The 18,932-nt window shown below is 38.5% G+C and overlaps 1 protein-coding gene across 7 annotated transcripts; it reads right to left on the reverse strand.

The window, feature by feature from the left end:
* Positions 1-501: 501 nt before the first annotated feature.
* LOC108698218 lies at positions 502-18,828 on the reverse strand. 7 transcript variants are annotated; one of them, XR_005963231.1, is made up of 10 exons: positions 18,748-18,828; positions 17,460-17,531; positions 16,510-17,000; positions 15,704-15,880; positions 14,593-14,682; positions 13,710-13,781; positions 7,765-7,827; positions 7,242-7,282; positions 1,828-2,217; positions 502-1,083 (listed from the first exon to the last, which is right to left on the reverse strand). XR_005963231.1 is itself a non-coding variant. In XM_041572411.1 (9 exons), exons 6-9 carry the CDS (start codon positions 7,809-7,811, stop codon positions 926-928), a joined length of 636 nt encoding a protein of 211 aa, XP_041428345.1. In that variant the 5' UTR covers positions 7,812-7,827; positions 13,710-13,781; positions 14,593-14,682; positions 15,704-16,988; positions 17,460-17,531; positions 18,748-18,828; the 3' UTR covers positions 502-925. The 7 variants fall into 7 exon arrangements, 5 of the variants coding, with proteins under 5 accessions (XP_041428345.1, XP_041428346.1, XP_041428344.1 ...); XR_005963230.1 differs by having other exon boundaries at positions 7,169-7,282; positions 15,704-17,000; XM_041572411.1 differs by having other exon boundaries at positions 15,704-16,988.
* Between the last annotated feature and the right edge of the window lie 104 nt (positions 18,829-18,932).

Below are 18,932 nucleotides of genomic sequence, written 5' to 3' on the forward strand. Positions count from 1 at the left end.
ATATTATGCACAGCTTCATGCACTGATCCCCAAGGGAGAAGAGGTCAGCTAATGTCCTGTTCCTAGGGCATCACCACATTCTGGGACTTGAAGTCCATTAATATATATATAATATATAATATATTATATATATAATAATTTATATATAATATATATGAATATATATATATACACACACACACACCCCCCCCACCTTTTCTTGAAAAAAATACCGGCCTTCCTATATTTCTATGCATTTCCCCTATTAATAACATAGGGATCAGCGACCTAAAGGGGCCTGCGAGTACCTATATATAAATACAGCCCTGAGTGTATATTACGAGGTACATCTGTTCTTTCAGCTCCAACAGTCTCAAACATACACCATTTGCATGAGACAAATCAGTTTATCTAGTGCTGTGCAGAAGAAACAGAGAGGAAGGAGGACATGAATTGCTGCATAGTGCAAAATCCCAATGGCACATATGTAAAAATAATAGTAAACCCAAAAGAAAAAACTGGTTCAGGAAAGCCACTTCATTTATTCAAATAGGAATTCTTATTTTCCTTAGACATTTACAGTCATCTCAGCATTTGGGCTTGGATGCTCTTATGCCTTGGGCCTTTGTCGCCTCTCCACAAATCTGGGCCTGCATCTCAGCTTGATTTCTAGCTTCAGTACACAATACAAGGCTTCGGTACAGCTTGCCATACATGCCAAGATTTGATTTGTCAATTTGCCTGATTTCAGCCATAATAGTCGACAGTATAGCCTTGCATGTTAGCTTGGCATTCCTGCTGATTTACACTTGTCCTGTCCAAACATTATTTCCTGATGAACCTTGTCAGCAGATTCCTGGTCAGAGGAATTGTAGCTTCCCTTCACTTTCTGTCAGATCTCTTCCAGTGCCCTGTTGGCCCCAAACCATGGAACAATAGCATTTGTTCATCCCTGTGTATGGCTAGTTGTGCAGCATCTGTCCGCTTGTCTTGCAGAGTGACGTTCACATTGTACAATGAGCAAAACGAGTGCAAATGCAATGAAGAAGCAGAGAACTGTGCGGAAAATAAAGAGGGTTTCCCAACTGTGCATGTTGTGTCCATCTGAAATGATAAAATAACTTAATTAGGACTGACATAAAAACAGAGAACAGCCCATCTGGAAATACAGCCTGGTAGTAGTCTCCATTCAAGGGCAGCCCCTGAAGTTTTGGTGATTATTCCCACTAGTAAGATGCTTTTAGAGTTAAAAATTTTACGAAAATGTAAAAAGCTTTGGACAACACTGTACTAAGACCGCACCTGTCTTCCCCGCATAAAAATTCTCAGAGGGTTACGGCATGCACTTCAAACATCAACAGATACCTGCCCCCCTTTCTGCCACCTGCCCAATATCTTGCATGCACCACTGGCTTCTCGCAGGTGTGGCCAGGGAAGGGGGGATTTATTTAAAGCTATAGAGGAAGCCAATCCCATGGTCTGACAGGGTCTGTTTCCTAAGATCCAAGTATAGGAGAAGGAAGAGGAACTCCAGCAGTATTACTGCAAAGAACTTTTTATTCCAGGCAGTGGTAAACACAACACATGTTTCGGGTACAATACCCTTTATCAAGTCATTCACTTGATAAAGGGTATTGTACCCGAAACATGTTGTGTTTACCACTGCCTGGAATAAAAAGTTCTTTGCAGTAATACTGCTGGAGTTCCTCTTCCTTCTCCTATACTTGGATCATTTGCAGCAGTTGCAGCACAGAGCAACTATTATGGAATTGGATGCATATCATTTGGAAAAGCTATTAGGGTCTGCTTCCTCTATAATTAAGCCACTGGGTTTGGGAATGCACCTACCTGAAGATATAGTAGTCTCAGTTATTGTCACACTAATTTGCTTTTCAGTAATGTTTTCAGCAGTCGTGAGTATAACTTGATAACTGGCAGTATCATTCAGCTGCAGATCCCAGAGAACGAGGGAACCGTTGAGCCTGAAGAACTGAACTCGGTCTTTGTACTTGGGAAATACTGTCACCTCTCCATTTTCCCATGTAGGACTTCCTTGTGGATCAGTGGTGCTGTTTGTTACTCTATAATACAGAATGGTCCAGTCGCTTGTTTCCCATTGGATAGTATAACTGGCAAACTGCTGGTTCAGCCTGTAGGAGATGGGCAGGAGCACAGACTTGCCTATGGTGCCCGTTGTACAATTCTTGTGAGTGATCAGTTCATGTCCTGCTGTGCCCCCTGTAATGACAATATCAAAGGGATACTGGTTTCAAAATAGTAATTTTCATTTATCTAATTAGTGAAGTGATGTCAGCAAACAATTATATTGTGAAAAATTACAGTCACTGTATATGGTTATAAACGTGTTCATCATCCTAGCGCCTGCCATGTGCCCTAAAATTTCACCGCCCTAGGCCCGGGCCTTGTTGCCTTGCCACAAATCCGGGCCAGGTGATCATATCATTCCTGGGGCTAACCTTCCTTTCATTTTAGAAATAGCTGCCCTAAATATAAACTAAGGGCCAGACCTAAAGTCTTACAAGAGACAAAACAGCAGTGTTGGACTGGGATGCCAGGGGCCCACCAGAAAACCTTAGTCCATGGGCCCATTCTCCAAACTATTTCTCCTCTTCCTTACATCACTCAACCTCTATTCTTCAAGTCTCTTTTTTTTCTATTCTATTATTTGTTATTTTATCTATTTAGCCCTCTGTTCCCATACAGAAGTAGGTATTGACCATGAAACAGGTAAAATGGTTAGAAGCAAGAGGGCCTACTGACATTTGGGCCCACCAGGAGTTTTCCTGGTATCCCGGTGGGCCAGTCCAACATCGCAGAGCAGCATTTATTACCCCTTATCCAAAGGCCCATTTACATTTATTAACAAAACTACTACACTGGTGAGATTTAGTTATGAGGTTGGAAAAAAATAAAACTCAGCTGATGCACAGAATAAAAAGCCACTCAATTAAACAGTTTGGTTTTCACTGTTAAGATTTTTTTTAATCCGACTTTCAGTTTTGTTGTTAAGGTCACTGACCCTGGCAACCAGAGAGGAGATTCATTCTGCAACCAAGTTTGTGAAGTTTTAGTTTTTTATCCCTTTTATTTGCTCTTCTATTAATTTTTTGGTTTGCCTCGAGTAAGTGGATGGAATTTAAAATGCTCAATTCAGAAACCACAAAGACGAGAAAAAATAAACTGTTGGTGCTAGAATACCAAGTAGAACTGCCACTTTACATGGCCAAGTTGTGTCTGTCAGATTTGCAGATAAAGAAGTGTAAATCAGAAAAGTATCCAAAGTAGGAAGAGAAGGGGAACTCAAATTAGATGCTGGTGCATCCCGCACTGCAAGAGGCATCAGATTAGATGCTGGTGCGTTCCCCACTGCATGACCTGCCAGTGGCAAATAAAGTAATCTATGAGTAAGAGAGCAAATAAATATTAAGTTTTATAATAGATAGATAGATAGATAGATAGATAGATAGATAGATAGATAGATAGACAAATAGAAAATGGACAGATAGCTAGACAGATTGACCCATAAGCTTCTAGCAGTGTCACTTCAAATTTTACCCACAAATTCTAAACATGTGGTAAAAACCTTCACAGTTCCAAAGTTCAAAAAAATTTAAAAGGGTACTCTGCTCAAAAAATTAAAGATATAATTCTACGCAACGCCCAATATTCTCTTTGGGTTTCTAATTGTATGCAGTGCTGGGCCAAGCCAGTTGCACACACTGGGCAATGAGCTGGTGGTGGAGGGAGGAGGACCCAAACTAGGGATAGGCAGAAGAGCTATAGTATGTGCCTAGTGCCCCCACTACAGCCTAGGCACATGCCATCTTTGTCTACAGCTGATTCTGCCCGGTTATGTGTAAATGTCGTTGCTATTGACAGCAGTGTCTGTCTGTTTATATGATATGCACTGCTGGTTATGACTCCTGAAGCAATGTTGCAAGCCAGAAAATAGAAACTGATCAATTGACCTAGAGGAGTCCTGACTCCTGTTACATTGTCAGGCCAGAGAACAGAAAGCGACTGCAATTGATAACAATAACATTTCCCCATAACTTTAAAATTATTGGATATTTTTAATGAAAGTATATGTGTTTAGGGTAAAACAAAGAAAATAGTAAGATATTTACCTAAAATCACAATTAAATAAGCGGTGTGTAAGATGTAGGTGCATTCTTTCTTTGCCATCTTCAAGTGAGACTAAATAATCTGACAGGAAACACTCGTGTGGTCAGTGCAGGACAGGAAGTACCGGCTGCATTTGTTCCTATAGAATAACATATGTGGGTGGCTTACAGTTATTATTATTTATGGAAAGTAACAAACTGGGATGTTTATGAAAGACAAAGGGTACTCCAGCTAAATGACAGCGTAGGACCAATTATCATTTATGATTCGATGCAGGGTCAGACTGGAGGCTTTGGGGGCCCACTGGGGCTGCAAAGCAAGGGCCCTCCTGGCAGTTTGCCTCCTGGCAAATGCAGCATGCGCATGCATGCGTGTCTTATGAGGCAGCCAGGGAAGCAGGTCTGGGCCAACCCTGATTCAATGCTGCATTAATGGGCACAGAATTGCCACTTGCATTTAAGCTTTTCCTCTAGATTTTATTGCTCTATTAGTGATTTCATTAGGTGGTGGCTGATTTATCAATGGTTGGATTTTAGAAGATTTTTGAAACCACGACTAAACTCATCTTCGAATGTAACAAAATGTATTTAAAAATCTGAATTAAAATAGTAAGAACGAGAACTACAATGTTTTCGTATTGTCACACAAACAGCGTCAATAGATATCCAAAAACCACTAAAACCACGAATCTAAGAAAGATTTTCCAGTAGTAAAAGGGATATCTGCCATTGACTTCTACATGTTTTCGACAAATTTTAGCTGGAGTATTTTTGTATTCAGAATTGTCACAGTTTTGTTGCATAATTAATCCCAGAAAGGTTGCACTTTTTTCCCCACGACTTTTTCTAATATTGATATCTTTATAAGATGTATGTGCATAGTCCCCATAGTCATGTTTAATGATATTTGCTTATTATGGAATACTTTTTTGATCTGGGTTTGGGTTTTTTGTTATTTATTCATTTTCTTGCATTTTTATGTACGTGCTTACATTGTTTCATAATGTCATTGGTTGATATAGCATCATGTTTGGTGCCAAGATGCTTTGACTCCTAATATTATAGTATTTATATTATTAACACTGTTAATTGGCACTAGATCACGAAATATGGAGAGGATGAACTCTAACCCTGCAAGTAAGGGGTGGGATTTCAACAGGATATGTTTTAAAAGGTCACTTTGTTTCCATTTTGTTACACTTGATAAAGGGCGTTTGAGGCCCGAAACATGTTGTGTGTTTGTAGCTGCCAATAACTCACATTGTTGCAGATATTCTGCCTTGGATTGCTCTCCTCACTCTTCTACTTTTGATATATGTTAAAGACTTGCGGTAAAGTCTTTGAGGAAAGAAGCACCGTTGCATTTAATACTGGGCTGTGCGCTGAAGTAATTCTTTATTTTGATGCTTTGACTCCCTCTGATATTCTGCAGGATGCTTTGGTGCCAGCCGTGTCACCCCAGAATAGCGAAATCATGAAATATGCTAGGAATTATTTTTATTTTGGATTCATGATTTTTCTGTGATTCTGCTCAACTGATTTATGAGTATATTACTTTTGTGTTTCTTGGCTTAAATAAACATTGTCATGGTATATTTCTGTAGTTTGTATCACCCACTATCTAGGAGGGCAGATAGGACCCACTAATCTTGACCAGAGTGCTTATTGATAACACACTTAATAACGATTTCAGCATCTTGTAAGCAGCCACTGTACCCACATAGGGTCCCTCATTTCCTTTCTAACACACTACTTTTCTATATATGGTTTTGCTGCTCAGCCATTGTTACCACCCTTTCCCTCTGCGTTACATGTGTTTATTCAACCACTTCCTCCACTATTTCTTATGCTTATCCCAAGCACAGGGCAAAGTCTACTCTATACCTGGCATGATCTATTGTGAATTTGGGAAGGTAATGAAATTGATTGATTCCTAGAATTAATGAATTATGATAATTTGAGCCATCTGTAGCAATCACTATAAATATGGCCTCTTCTCATTGTGACATTTATAGCGCTTATAATAGGGCTCTTAATACAGTCAGACAATTGTTGTAACCCCGCAAAAAGGAAAGATGAACATAAGAAAAAATGTTCAAATAAATATCTTTTATTTCAAGTTATATCTCACCATAGTGAGACAAGGAGCAAGAGAGCCTGGACTAGGGGTCAGCAGAAGAAGTTCCTGCCCAACTGATGATGTCAGGTCAGTATGTGTGTATGTATATATATATATATATATATATATATATATATATATATATATATATATATATATATATATATATATATATATATATATATATATATATATATAATATATATATATACTATATATATATATATATGTATATGTGTGTGTACTCTGGACCTTCAAAGCAATGACTTTGGTTTCTTCAGATGCCGCAAAGTCCTCTTCATTACTCAAATGCTTAATATATGGCATCTTAATAACTTCATAACCAAAGAACCCTGTAATTTATACCAGGATATAACTTGTATCAACTACAGGGCATTAAGGGTATCTACAGCACCCTATGTCTGTGGCCCCATCCTGTAATTACCTTGTTCATTTTACAAAATTTGGTATTTTATGAAAGTATGAACACATTTCTATGGTTTTCATGTGTTATTACAGTTTTGCTAATGAAGGTGAATTGCCCTTTAAGCTGTGAGTCTTCGTTCTTATCTTATCTAAAACTGTTACAAAAGTATCTTAAGTATGTGTTCTGGGCTCTCTGCCACGAGCTTATTAAGTTAGAAACGGTGTATCTTTTTCTGGCTGTTCAGTGCAGCAGATCAAAGAGAAACTAGGGAAATATCAGTAAAAAAAAAACATTACTGCGGGTTGAGCTGTCAAAAGCGGGACTGTCCCACTCCAAACAGGACAGTTGGAGGTATGTTAAATAGCATCTAGAAAGTCACTTGTGTCAATGAGCTTTGAGAAAACGTATTCACAAATGGGGTTTAATTTCATTTTTCTTCAGTCATTCATAAAAAAACCCTTGCGTCCAGAAACCCCAATTGCAAGCTAAGAAACTCACTTTTTCTTTTTCAGCTTCTTCTCTTGGGATAATAATCTATAAATGAAAATGTAGTTCAAGCTGAGAAACTCACTTATCTCTGTCTGCTCTTCTTCATCCTCCTCGGATTTAGGCCTATACAAAGAAAATTACAAAAAATTTAACTTTTCTGATTGAATGTTGTAAGGCAAGAAAAAATTTGCATTAATTATCTCAACTGTTAATATTTCAGTTTAATATTAATTTATCAAAAATCTTATGCCCCAACAATATACTAAAACAAAGACATATTAGCTGATATAAAAACTTACAATGGCAGTAGGTACATGCAGAAAGTTACATTTTCTTAGATTACACGTTTATTAGATTTCCAGGAAGATTTTTTGGAAGGCTGGGGTTTCTTGGCAGTTCTTCTTTGTCATCCTACTCCTTTATGTCTACAACATTTATTTCCTTAGCAGCTTTCTTCACTTTCTCTGGTTTAGTTCTGCACAGGTAAAATAAATATACAAAATGTAACTTTCTGCATGTACTTACTGCCATTGTCAATTTACAGGTGGGGTTTGGGGTAATTTCCCTATAAACATTACCCAGCTATTACAAGCTTAGAAACTTACTTCTTCTTCTTTTCCTTTTTCTCTGGCTCAGTCTCGCTCTCCTCCATCTGAGAGGTTTATGACCTGAAAAAATAAAATACACAATGAATATGAAAACTCCCAAAGATTAATGCTGTTTGAAAATCACTAAAGTGACCATTATTGCCTGGACCCAGGCAATTATTAAATAGATGCATGGTTGGGCTTTTCTTCAATTTGCATTTTAAACAAACTGGTAGCTAGGGTTTAAATTGCCCTAGCAACTGTGCATTAATTTGAATAAGAGACTACAATATGAATAGAAGAGGCCTGAATAGAAAGATGAGAAATAAATATTAGCAAATAGCAATACATTTGTAACCTTACAGAGCATTTGTTTTTTAGAAAACTGGAAAGAGTCCAAAGAAAAAGGCAAATAATGGTAAAACTATAATAAATAGGTAATGGAAACCAATTAAAAAGTTGCTTAGAATTGGCCATTCTATAACATACTAAAAGTTAAAATAAAGGTGAATCACCCATTTAAGGCATTCAGTAAAGGTGAGCTTTCCCTTTAACTATGACTCAACCTGATGCTGAACTACAACTCCCTGTATCCAGTGACAGAAATGGTGGGATCTGATTCTAATAAAACTCATATGATGGCAGCCTTGACAATGAGATTTATTAATTACTCCTACATCAAATTAACCTAGCTGCTTCAGTTACTCTTTTGGAGTTCCTTGCTCATTGTTTTGGCTTGAGCCTGTCCCTATAATCTCTTTTCCACATACAGTAGAACCCCCATTTTACGTTTTTCAGGGGACCAGAAAAAAATTATGTAAAATCCAGGAAAATGTAAAATCAGGGTAATGTATTATGCATAATATATAGGTAGGGCTACAAAATAACAACGTAAAATGAGGCGAAACTTAAAATCAGGGGATGTAAAATGTGGGTTCTACTGTATAACTGCCCACTTCTCAAGTCTGTCTGTGCCTCAGCATATTTTCCCGCTCTTTTTTGGACAAGCCAAGGCTGCATTTACAAAGCCTCCCACATTTATTGAATCAAACCTGCAATTCAAAAGACAGGGCATTTAGGCCTATAGTTATTGGGCTTTAAGAGCACTTAGCTGCAAATTCTATTGTGTCTGTTACTGGACAGTGCTGATATCACTGTGTCTGTGACCCAGAGTTACTGGGCTCTAGTTAGTGCTGGGCAATACTGTACCTTACTCAATCTCCACACAATCTGTAACCATGCGTGCATGAGGAGGGGAGTTCTGTGTTGTGTACTGGTGTACTTGTGTGTATCACTGTATGTGAGTAGACTATGGCTGCGTAGGAGTTGTACTGTGCAGTCTTGTAAATCTGAGTCTATAGGATATATAGGACTCACTCAGGTCATTCAGGGAGGAACTGAAAGTAAGTGAGGGACATAATGCTCCTAGGCCAAATCCTTCTGCCCGGCCGAACCAAATCCTAATTTGCATATGCAAATTAGGACTGGGGAGGAAAATCGCGTGACTTTTCGTCACAAAACAAGGAAGTTAAATTTTTCCCTTCCCACCCCTAATTTGCATATGCGAATTAGGGTTCGGATTCGGTTCGGTATTCGGGCGAATCTTTCACAAAGGATTCGGGGGTTCGGCCGAATCCAAAATAGTGGATTCGGAGCATCCCTAATTCACTGTGCATTTTCGCATTTCACCACCTGCCAATTTTTTTCGCAGAATTATTCAGAATTTCACAAATTTTTTGGTGAAGCAAAACTGGATAGATTCATCCATTACTAGTTACCACCTCAGCCTTTAAAACCGAACACATATGGAATACAAAGCCTGCATGGCTAATTAGCAAATAATTTAGATGCATGCTGCATGACTGCACATAAATCAGTTCAGTCTGCAGCATGCATCTAAATGAATTGCTAATTAGCCATGCAGGCTTTGTATTCCATATTATGTATGGTTTTAAAGGAGTGAGGTAGCAACCCTAGGTAGTTTAGTAAAGTCAGAGGAAAGGGCAATGGTAAATGCCAAGAATTGTCAGGAGCTTCTAAATCGCAGGTGAGAGGAGCTGCCAATGACACTGAGAACGGTTACACAGAGATGGACGAAGCCATCAATCATTTGATTCCTCATTTATATGATTGTTGTTGTTAACACATATAAAGGAGCAGCATTTTCCATTGTGCTGTACAATTGGTGTATAGATATAAATACACAACCGATACAAGATGTAAAGTGGGCTCAGGCCAAAAGAGCTTGCAATTGACATAATAGTGATATGACAAGCCATGGGAAAAAGTTGAGTTGTCTAAACTGTATGTTTGAGGGGAGTTTTCCCTCCATATCTGCCAATTTAAAAGAAAAATGGCTGCTAATATCAGGGTCTGTGAGTGGGGCACAGGCCAAATAACGTGATTTGTGGATTAGAAATGGAATGTTGTAAAATGTAAAAAAAAAAAAAATATTTACATTTGAATAAAAAATCTTTCCATTTTTTTTATACCTTTTATACCTAAAATGTGGGTCATTATCTAAGTATTATAACGCCAGCGCTGCTGAGGATGCCTGTGTGGTAGTTTAGTAAAGTCAGAGGAAAGGGCAATGGTAAATTCCTGTCACAAGCTCTGCTCTCCTCATGTCACTGTGCAGCTTTGGGCCCGCCTTCTTCTGTGATGTAGGAGTGATTAATAAATATCATTGTCAAGGATGCCCCCACTTCATTTACTCTTTTGGAGTTTTTGGCTCATTGTTTTGGCTTCAGCCTGTCCTTACTGTATAATCTCTTTTCTTTATAAACCTGCTTAGCCCCCTTCTTGATCTTTCTGTGCCTCAGCAGTTTTTCCCGCTCTTTTTTGGACCAGCTAAGGCTGCAATTAAAAGCCTCCCACATTTATTGAATCAAACCAAGTCTGTGGGTCAAAGGGCAAGGCATTTGGGCCTATAGTTATTGGGCTTTAGATACAAATTCTGTTGTTTCTGTTACTGGACAGTGCTGATATCACTGTGACCCAGAGTTACTGGGCTCTGGTTAGTGCTGGGCTGTGCTACTGTGCCTTACTCAATCTCCACACAATCTGTAACTGTGCATGCATGAGGAGGGGAGTTCTGTGTTGTGTACTGGTATACTTGTGTGTATCACTATGTGTTATATAAAGTGAGTAGACTATGGCTGCGTAGGAGTTGTGTTATGTTTTGGTAGCCGAGGATGAGCAGAGTATAACAGTACTTTATTAGCAGGTTCATGCAGCCATTACACTTCAATAGTAACCTACAGGCCATTTCTATAAACACCACAAGTTGTACTGTGCAGTCTTGTAAATCTGAGGAAGGAGAGTCTATAGGATATATAGGCCTCACGCAGTTCACTCAGGGAGGAGCTGAAAGTAAGTGAGAGACATAATGCTCCTTGGAGTTATATATGACATTGATTTAGGGACTAAACTAGCTTTTGTGTCAAGCTGAAAATGTGGGTCATTATAGAAGTATTATAAAGGCAGCGCTGCAGGTGTGGTAGTTTTAGGGTTGCCACTAGTGATGGGCAAATTTATTTGCCAGGTATGGATTCGTTGCAAATTTCCGCATTTCATCGGCGCAACAAAAAAAAATTGGGGCCGGTAAAAAATTGTTTAGATGCCCATTGACATCAATGCATTTGGACAAAAATTGTGTCAAAATTGTCGTGCATCAATATTATTTTGACATCCATTGTCATTAATTTGTTGCTGGAATTTTTCAGTGATTAGCAAATTTTTTTCAGAGTTTTGTAAATTTTTCTGCGAAACAGGGCAGATTCGCCCATCACTAGTTGCCACCTCACCCCTTTAAAACCGAACAGATATGGAATACACAACCTGCATGGCTAATTAGCAATTCATTTAGATGCATGGCTGCACATAAATCAGTTCAGTCTGCAGCATGCATCTAAATGAATTGCTAATTGGCCATGCAGGTTGTGTATTCCATATGTGTTCAGTTTTAAAGGAGTGAGATGGCAACCCTAGGTAGTTTAGTAAAGTCACAGGAAAGGGCAATGGTAAATGCCAAGAATTCTCAGGAGCTTCGTTTAGGACTGTCACCGGCGTCCAAAAAATTTTGACGCCGGCGAAATTTTGCAGAAAAGTATCGGATTTATTTGCCAGTGGTGAAACGTGGAGATTCATCGTGAATTTGCGCCTGGTGAATAAATTCGCCCATCACTACTTCTGCTTATACATCGCTGGTGAGAGGAGCTGCCAATGACACTGCCAACTGTTACACAGATTCCTGCTTTTATTTATATGATTATTGTTATTAACACATATAAAGCAGCAACATATTCCATTGTGCTGTACAATTGGTGTATACATACACAACCAATACAAGATGTAAAGCGGGCTCTGGCTAAAAGAGCTTGCAATTGACATAATGGAGATATCATAACAAGCCATGGGAAAAAGTTGTGTTATCTAAACTCTATGTTTGTGGGGAATTTTCCCCCATATCTGCCAATTTAAAAAAAAAATGCCTGCTGAAATGTTCTGTGAGTGGGTTGCATCAATATTGAATCCAAGTGCATTAGGCCATGCCTTGATTAACACTGTGTGACAGAAGTGACACCATTCCAAGAGCAGGGTAAATAGCATGTGATTTGTGGATTAGAAATGGAATTAAGAATGTTGTAAAATATAAAAAATAAACATAAAATAAAAAATATTTACATTTGAATAAAAAATATTCCCATTTTAGCCTTTTATACCTAAAATGCGGGTCATTATCTAAGTATTATAACGGCAGCGCTGCTGAAAATGCCTGTGTGGTAGTTTAGTAAAGTCAGAGGAAAGAGCAATGGTAAATTCCTGTCACAAGCTCTGCTCTCCTCATGTCACTGTGCAGCTTTGGGCCCGCCTTCTTCTGTGATGTAGGAGTGATTAATAAATATCATTGTCAAGGCTGCCCCCACTTCATTTACTCTTTGGAGTTCCTTGCTCATTGTTTTGGCTTCAGCCTGTCCTTACTGTATAATCTCTTTTCTTCATACACCTGCTTAGCCCCCTTCTCAATCTTTCTGTGCCTCAGCAGTTTTTCCCGCTCTTTTTTGGACAAGCCAAGGCTGCAATTAAAAGCCTCCCACATTTATTGAATCAAACCAAGTCTGTGGGTCAAAGGGCAGGGCATTTGGGCCTATATTTATTGGGCTTTAAGAACACTTAGCTACAAATTCAATTGTGTCTGTTACTGAGCAGTGCTGAAATCATTGTGACCCACAGTTACTGGGCTCTGGTTAGCTAATGTGCCTTGGCTCAATCTCTACAATGAGTATATGAGGAAGGAAGTTCTGTGTTGTGCACTGGTGTACTTGTGTGTATCACTATGTGAGTAGACTATGGCTGCGTAGGAGTTGTACTGTGCAGTCTTGTAAATTTGAGGAAGGAGAGTCTATGGGATATATAGGCCTCACTCAGGGGCCACAGTGTTCCATATATATATATATATATATATATATATATATATATATATATATATATAAAATAAATATATATTATAAACAGGGCTTAACTATGGGACAAACCCCGGTCAGTGACATTGATTTAGGGACTAGCTTTTGTGTCAGGCTGAAAAAGTATAAATTATTATAGGTATTACAAAGGCAGTGCTGCTGGGGATCCCTGTGTACCAGTTTAGTAAAATGAGAGGTAAGGGCAGTGGCACCCTGTGAAAAAGAACGTAAATTAGAATGTAATTTGTTCATATAGAATAAAAAAGATGGCTTCACAGAGATACTGTATAGTTTCCCATATCATGTGAAGTGTGCCTAAGATTAGATTCATGGGGGGGGGTGCATAACCAATTTGCTCCCCATTTTCTTTATCCCCATCACCATGGTGTGATCTAGCCCTGTGCCACACAGCTGAACAATGATTGGAGTTAGGGTATTTCTTGGACAGGTAGAGTTTTTTTTTGTATCCATGTCACCCCACCAAAAATGTAAATTTACCCAACAAAATCTGCCATCTCTTCCCATTTCAATTTCGATATCTGCATTTTTTCACTTCTGCAGTCATCCAACCTGCAAATAGTCCAGAATAGTCAGAAAATTGTCATCATTATATCACATAAACCACAACTCTGAACTGGCCCTATGCTGGAGCAATAAGCTTTACAATAATTCACCCAACACTGGTGCAATGAGCATTATAATTCCTCACCCTATGTTGGTGCAACCAGCATTACAATAACTTATCCGATGCTGGTGCAATCAGCATTTTAATAACTCACCTATGCTGGTGCAATCCTCATTATAATCCTCACCCTATGCTGGTGCAATCAACATTACAATAACTCACCCTAAACTGGTGCAATCATCATTATAATTCCTCACGCTATGCTGGTTCAATCAGCATTATAATTCCTCACGCTATGAGGGTGCAATCAGCATTATAATAACTCATCCTAAACTGGTGCAATCATCATTATAATTCCTCACCCTATGCTGGTGCAATCAACATTACAATAACTCACCCTAATCTGGTGCATTATATGAGCATTATAATTCCTCACCCTATGTTGGTGCAACCAGCATTACAATAACTTATCCGATGCTGGTGCAATCAGCATTTTAATAACTCACCTATGCTGGTGCAATCAGCATTACAATAACTCACCCTATCATCATCATTTATTTATATAGCGCTGTCAAGATACGCAGTGCTTATCAGCATTATAATAACACATCTATATGGGTGCAATCAGCATTACTGATTGCTGGTACAATTAATGCTACAATGCCTCATCCTATCCTGGTACAATAAGCATTACAAATGATATCATATTTTGATACAGTTTTGACTGGTTGGAGATTTCGCAATGTCCAGACTCACCATTTAATCATATGTATTCTTATAATGCAAGCAGTAGCTCCTTTCAAAACGTTAACTTCGTTATTCATTCTCAGCAGCAAGATGTAGGCCCTTAGAAGAAAAGAAAACTCAGAGGCAGGGCAGATACAACAAAATATGCACAGATTAATCATTAATCAGTAAGGTTTAGCACCTTTGCCACACCTTTCTGTAGAATCAGTTTTACCTTAAAGGGGTGGTTCGCCTTTAAGTTAACCTTTAGCATCTTTTAGAACGGCCAATTATAAGCAACTTTTCAATTGGTCTTTTATTTATTTATTTATAGTTTTTGAATTATTTGCAGATTTCAAAAGGGGTCACTCACCCCATATAAAAAAATATATATATTGTTATTGTTACTTTTTATTAATCATCTTTATATTCAGGCCCCCTCTCTCATTAAAATCAGTGGGTGGTTGCTAGGTTAATTTGGACCCTAGCAATCAGATGCTGAATAAAAAGCTACATAACTCAAAAGCCACAGCCAATAAAAAATGAAAACCAATTGCAAATTGTCTTAGAATATCACTCTCTACATCAGGGATCCCCAACCTTTTAAATCTGTGAGCAAAATTCAGAAGAAAAAGGAGTTGGGGAGCAACACAAGCATGAGAAATGTTTTCGGGTGCCAAATAAGTCCTGTGATTGACCATCTGGTAGCCCCTATGTGGATTGTCAACCTACATTAAGGCTCTGTTTGGCAGTGCACCTGGTTTTTATACAACTAAAACTTGCCTCCAAGGCTGGAAAATAATCACCTACTTTAAGGCCACTGGGAGCAACATCCAAAGGGTCGGAGAGCAACATGTTGCTCACAAGCTACTGGTTGGGGATCACTTCTCTACGTCATACTAACAGTTAATTTAAAGGTGAACAACGCCTTTAAATGCAGGGGGATGATCTAAATAGGGGGGAGGAGCTGGGAATCTGTAAGCACATGTATTGTTAAGTTCTCACACATCCACCCGAGGACTCAGGACACTGAAGCATGGCTACTCCACTCATTTGACGGACTTTGATTCAAAAGAATAAGCATCATATAAATCCCTTTAAGAGTCAGAATCAGAAACGTTACAATATAAATTCTTCTCACCATGTTGATTTACACTTTGAATAATTTCTGTTCTGGACGACTTCCTCCACTTGGAACCAGCGTATATCTGAGTACAGGTTCCGCTTAGCGATGGTATCCTTTGTCCCTTTGCCTGATTTGATAAAAAACTGTTTCGCTGCATTAATTAAGCTGTTCATCTCCTCTGCACTCCACTTCCTATTTCGGATAAAATATAAAAATAACTAAATAACTATGCTTGTAATACCCTTTCACCAATCGCACTTAAATCTGAGAAGCTGGATGGCAAAGTGTGTGGAATATGGGACATTTCTTTACCAGAAGCTATAGGCCAATGGAGAAACACTAAAAGTGCCATTAGCCTGAGAGCTCAAAATCCTGCAGCATTGTAAACAGTATTTTTCAGATAGGATCTCTGCTCACCAGATATTTAAATAGACAACCTTATCTGCTTAAATTAACCAACTTGATACTTTGTTATAAGTCTCAAGGATAAGCTGATAACACCAGGTTATATGAATTGTGAAAATTACAATGTTGCTTATTGTTGAGATAAAGTAAGTTCAGCTTAACCCAGCTGTATAATAATAAGGTTGTCTATTTAAACTTATACAATATATATAAACTAAGTAACCATTATCATTGTGACAAATATTAAGGGAAGTGTGTTTTAAATACAAGAGGTCTGATGAATCTGATACAGTCACAAACAAGATTTTTTTTTTCTTTCTTTTTAATTGAATAACACTCCTTGGGTGGCTGTAGAGTCTGAGTATTTATTTATTTTAAGAGTTAATTTTCTTTTATTAAATAAAATCTAGATGAACCTGATGAAGGAAGTGGAGCCGTGTGTCTGTCCTTTTTGTTTGTCTGAAGGATTTCCAATACGTCTACAGTCAGGTCTAGTTCTCTGCTAGTCAAGCTGGTTGGAGAATCAGCAAGATTTGTCACCTCCTCCAACCCAGGGGGATGTTTGCTTTTCTTTTTGGATGGGGTATGGGGCCTCTCCGTTAGCTCATTTGGCACAGTCCCTGTATCAACTGTCTCACTCTCCACTAGCTCAGTGTTCTGTTCTTGGCCTCTTTTTCTCTTTGTCACAGAGGCTGCCACAACTTTTCCAGTAATATGTTGGTCATTCTCATTCTCCTCTTGCATGTTTTGTTTCAATGAATCAAGTGGTGTCTCTTCCACCAAAGAATCCCCAGCCCCTTGGATTCTGTCACCATCTTTGAGCTTTTTTCTATTCTTCTTCTTCTTGAAGATTATGGAGTTTTCTGCATCATCATCTTCAGCTAAGGAGACGCCCCTTAGAAAAGTTCTACAAGTCAATAGGTTATTTTCCTCTTTAACATGACATGTCACTTTGATAAAGAAACACAAAACCTGTTATGCAAGTTCCATAATATAAAATAGTTATCAGTGCCGTTCAAAAATATATGGTCGGGGCTAAATATTTCTTTTTATAGACTTTCATTATGCACAATGACCTTGCCATCTCAAAGCAATGTTTCATAACACAGTCAGTCTGGCTTACACATAAATTATAGTGGAGGCTATTTATTCAGTAGCCCAGTTGATAATAAAATTATGGCATACAACTGAGTCTCTTGGCTGGATGGGGCTGTACCAACGGGCCTGTAGTTGGATAGTACTGGCCTAATACTTTTGGTTACAGTCCGTTTACATTCAATGGACTTTATAAAGCATTCTCTATACAACTCCATACATCTATTTAAGGATTACAAAATGCATTAGTGTTAACAGATGCTTCTCTTACCCTCATCCGGTACTTTAAAAACAATACAATGTTTTAATTGTTTTCTGTATCAGTCTGATAATGAGGTGCCCCCTACAAAAAAAATAAGACCTATGCATCAGTCTGTTAACCAGGAAATAAATATATATATATATATATATATATATATATATATATATATATATATATATATATATATATATATATATATATAGAATGGTCACTTAAAGTGGTTGTTCACCTAAACTTTAACTTTCAGAATAATGTAGAGGGTGCTATTCTGATAAAACTATCAAAATGGTCTTTAATTTTTTTCAATATTTGTGCTTTCTAAATTATTTAGCTTTTTGTTGAAGACCTAGACATTTTAATTTCTATACCTGGTTTGGAATGGGTGCAGATGCTATCCTATCACCAATAGCTATACATATGCATGCATGCTGATAAGTTACAGAACATGGCAAATATGTGAAAAACACGTGATGACAATTGCTCAGGTTGGTGTGACACGCATGGCCCATAAAGTAATCCAGGGCAGCCAAGCCAATTGATACATTTTACTTTAGGTATTAAATAAACTGTAAAGATTATAATACACAAATTCCATTACTGGTGTGGGATATTACGTACTATAGTGAAATATAGTTGCCCTCTGTTCTCTTTAAATCTGGACGTGTCAAATCTGCATCTTTAATGGCTAAGCAGAAAATGTAAATGTATACTGAATACTGCACAGTTTCTGGGCTGCACAGATACATAGCATGGCAGATGCATGCAGCTAGACCCCATAGTCCTGCTTCCAAACTACATCTCTCAGTATCCTTGGCATGGAGCTGGGCCTTGCTTGGCAGAGGCATGCAACTGAGCCTTGTGGTGCTGTTTCTATACTACAACTCCCAGTATCCTTTGCATGGCAGATGCATGCAGCTGAGCCTTGTGGTGCTGTTTCTATACTACAACTCCCAGTATCCTTTGCATGGCAGATGCATGCAGCTGAGCCTTGTGGTGCTGTTTCTATACTACAACTCCCAGTATCCTTTGCATGGCAGATGCATGCAGCTGAGCCTTGTGGTGCTGTTTCTATACTACAACTCCCAGTATCCTTTGCATAGAACAGCTGGATCATCTACAGCAGTGAGTATACAGGTGGGCAATCAGGCTGCAGGCTTTGTTACTGCCCTTGAAGCATCAAAGTAACTACCCCTTTCGACCAGCCCTCCTGGATCTATAGCATTGCTGCCACATCTTTCTATAACCCCCTCTCCGGGCTTTGGGGCAAAGAAAATGTACAATAAAATCCAGCACTCACTTCCAAGCATTTCCTGCTTCTAACCCACGTGTTAAATTCACTTGTCGGAAGTGAGCATGTGACCACGCCCACGGGTGCTATGGAAACAGAACTCTTGGGCATTTCCTTCCTCAATGAACTTTATTGGTAAGACAAAATAGTGACAGCGGCCATAGGCAGCCATTAGGAAGTGAATTAGCAATACT

Source organism: Xenopus laevis, chromosome 8L, assembly GCF_017654675.1.
Source record: "Xenopus laevis strain J_2021 chromosome 8L, Xenopus_laevis_v10.1, whole genome shotgun sequence".
In the NCBI taxonomy this organism is placed as follows: Eukaryota; Metazoa; Chordata; class Amphibia; order Anura; family Pipidae; genus Xenopus; species Xenopus laevis.

What these genes read in the sequence shown, in the direction of transcription:
- LOC108698218 (XM_041572411.1), bottom strand. Translation starts at nt 7,811, where the DNA reads ATGGAGGAGAGCGAGACTGAGCCAGAGAAAAAGGAAAAGAAGAAGAA. An exon ending in AAAAAGGAAAAGAAGAAGAA is followed by an intron (nt 7,283 to 7,764) that starts GTAAGTTTCTAA and finishes TTCTTTGTATAG; the next exon opens with GCCTAAATCCGAGGAGGATG. An exon ending in TGAGACTACTATATCTTCAG is followed by an intron (nt 1,084 to 1,827) that starts GTAGGTGCATTC and finishes TTATCATTTCAG; the next exon opens with ATGGACACAACATGCACAGT.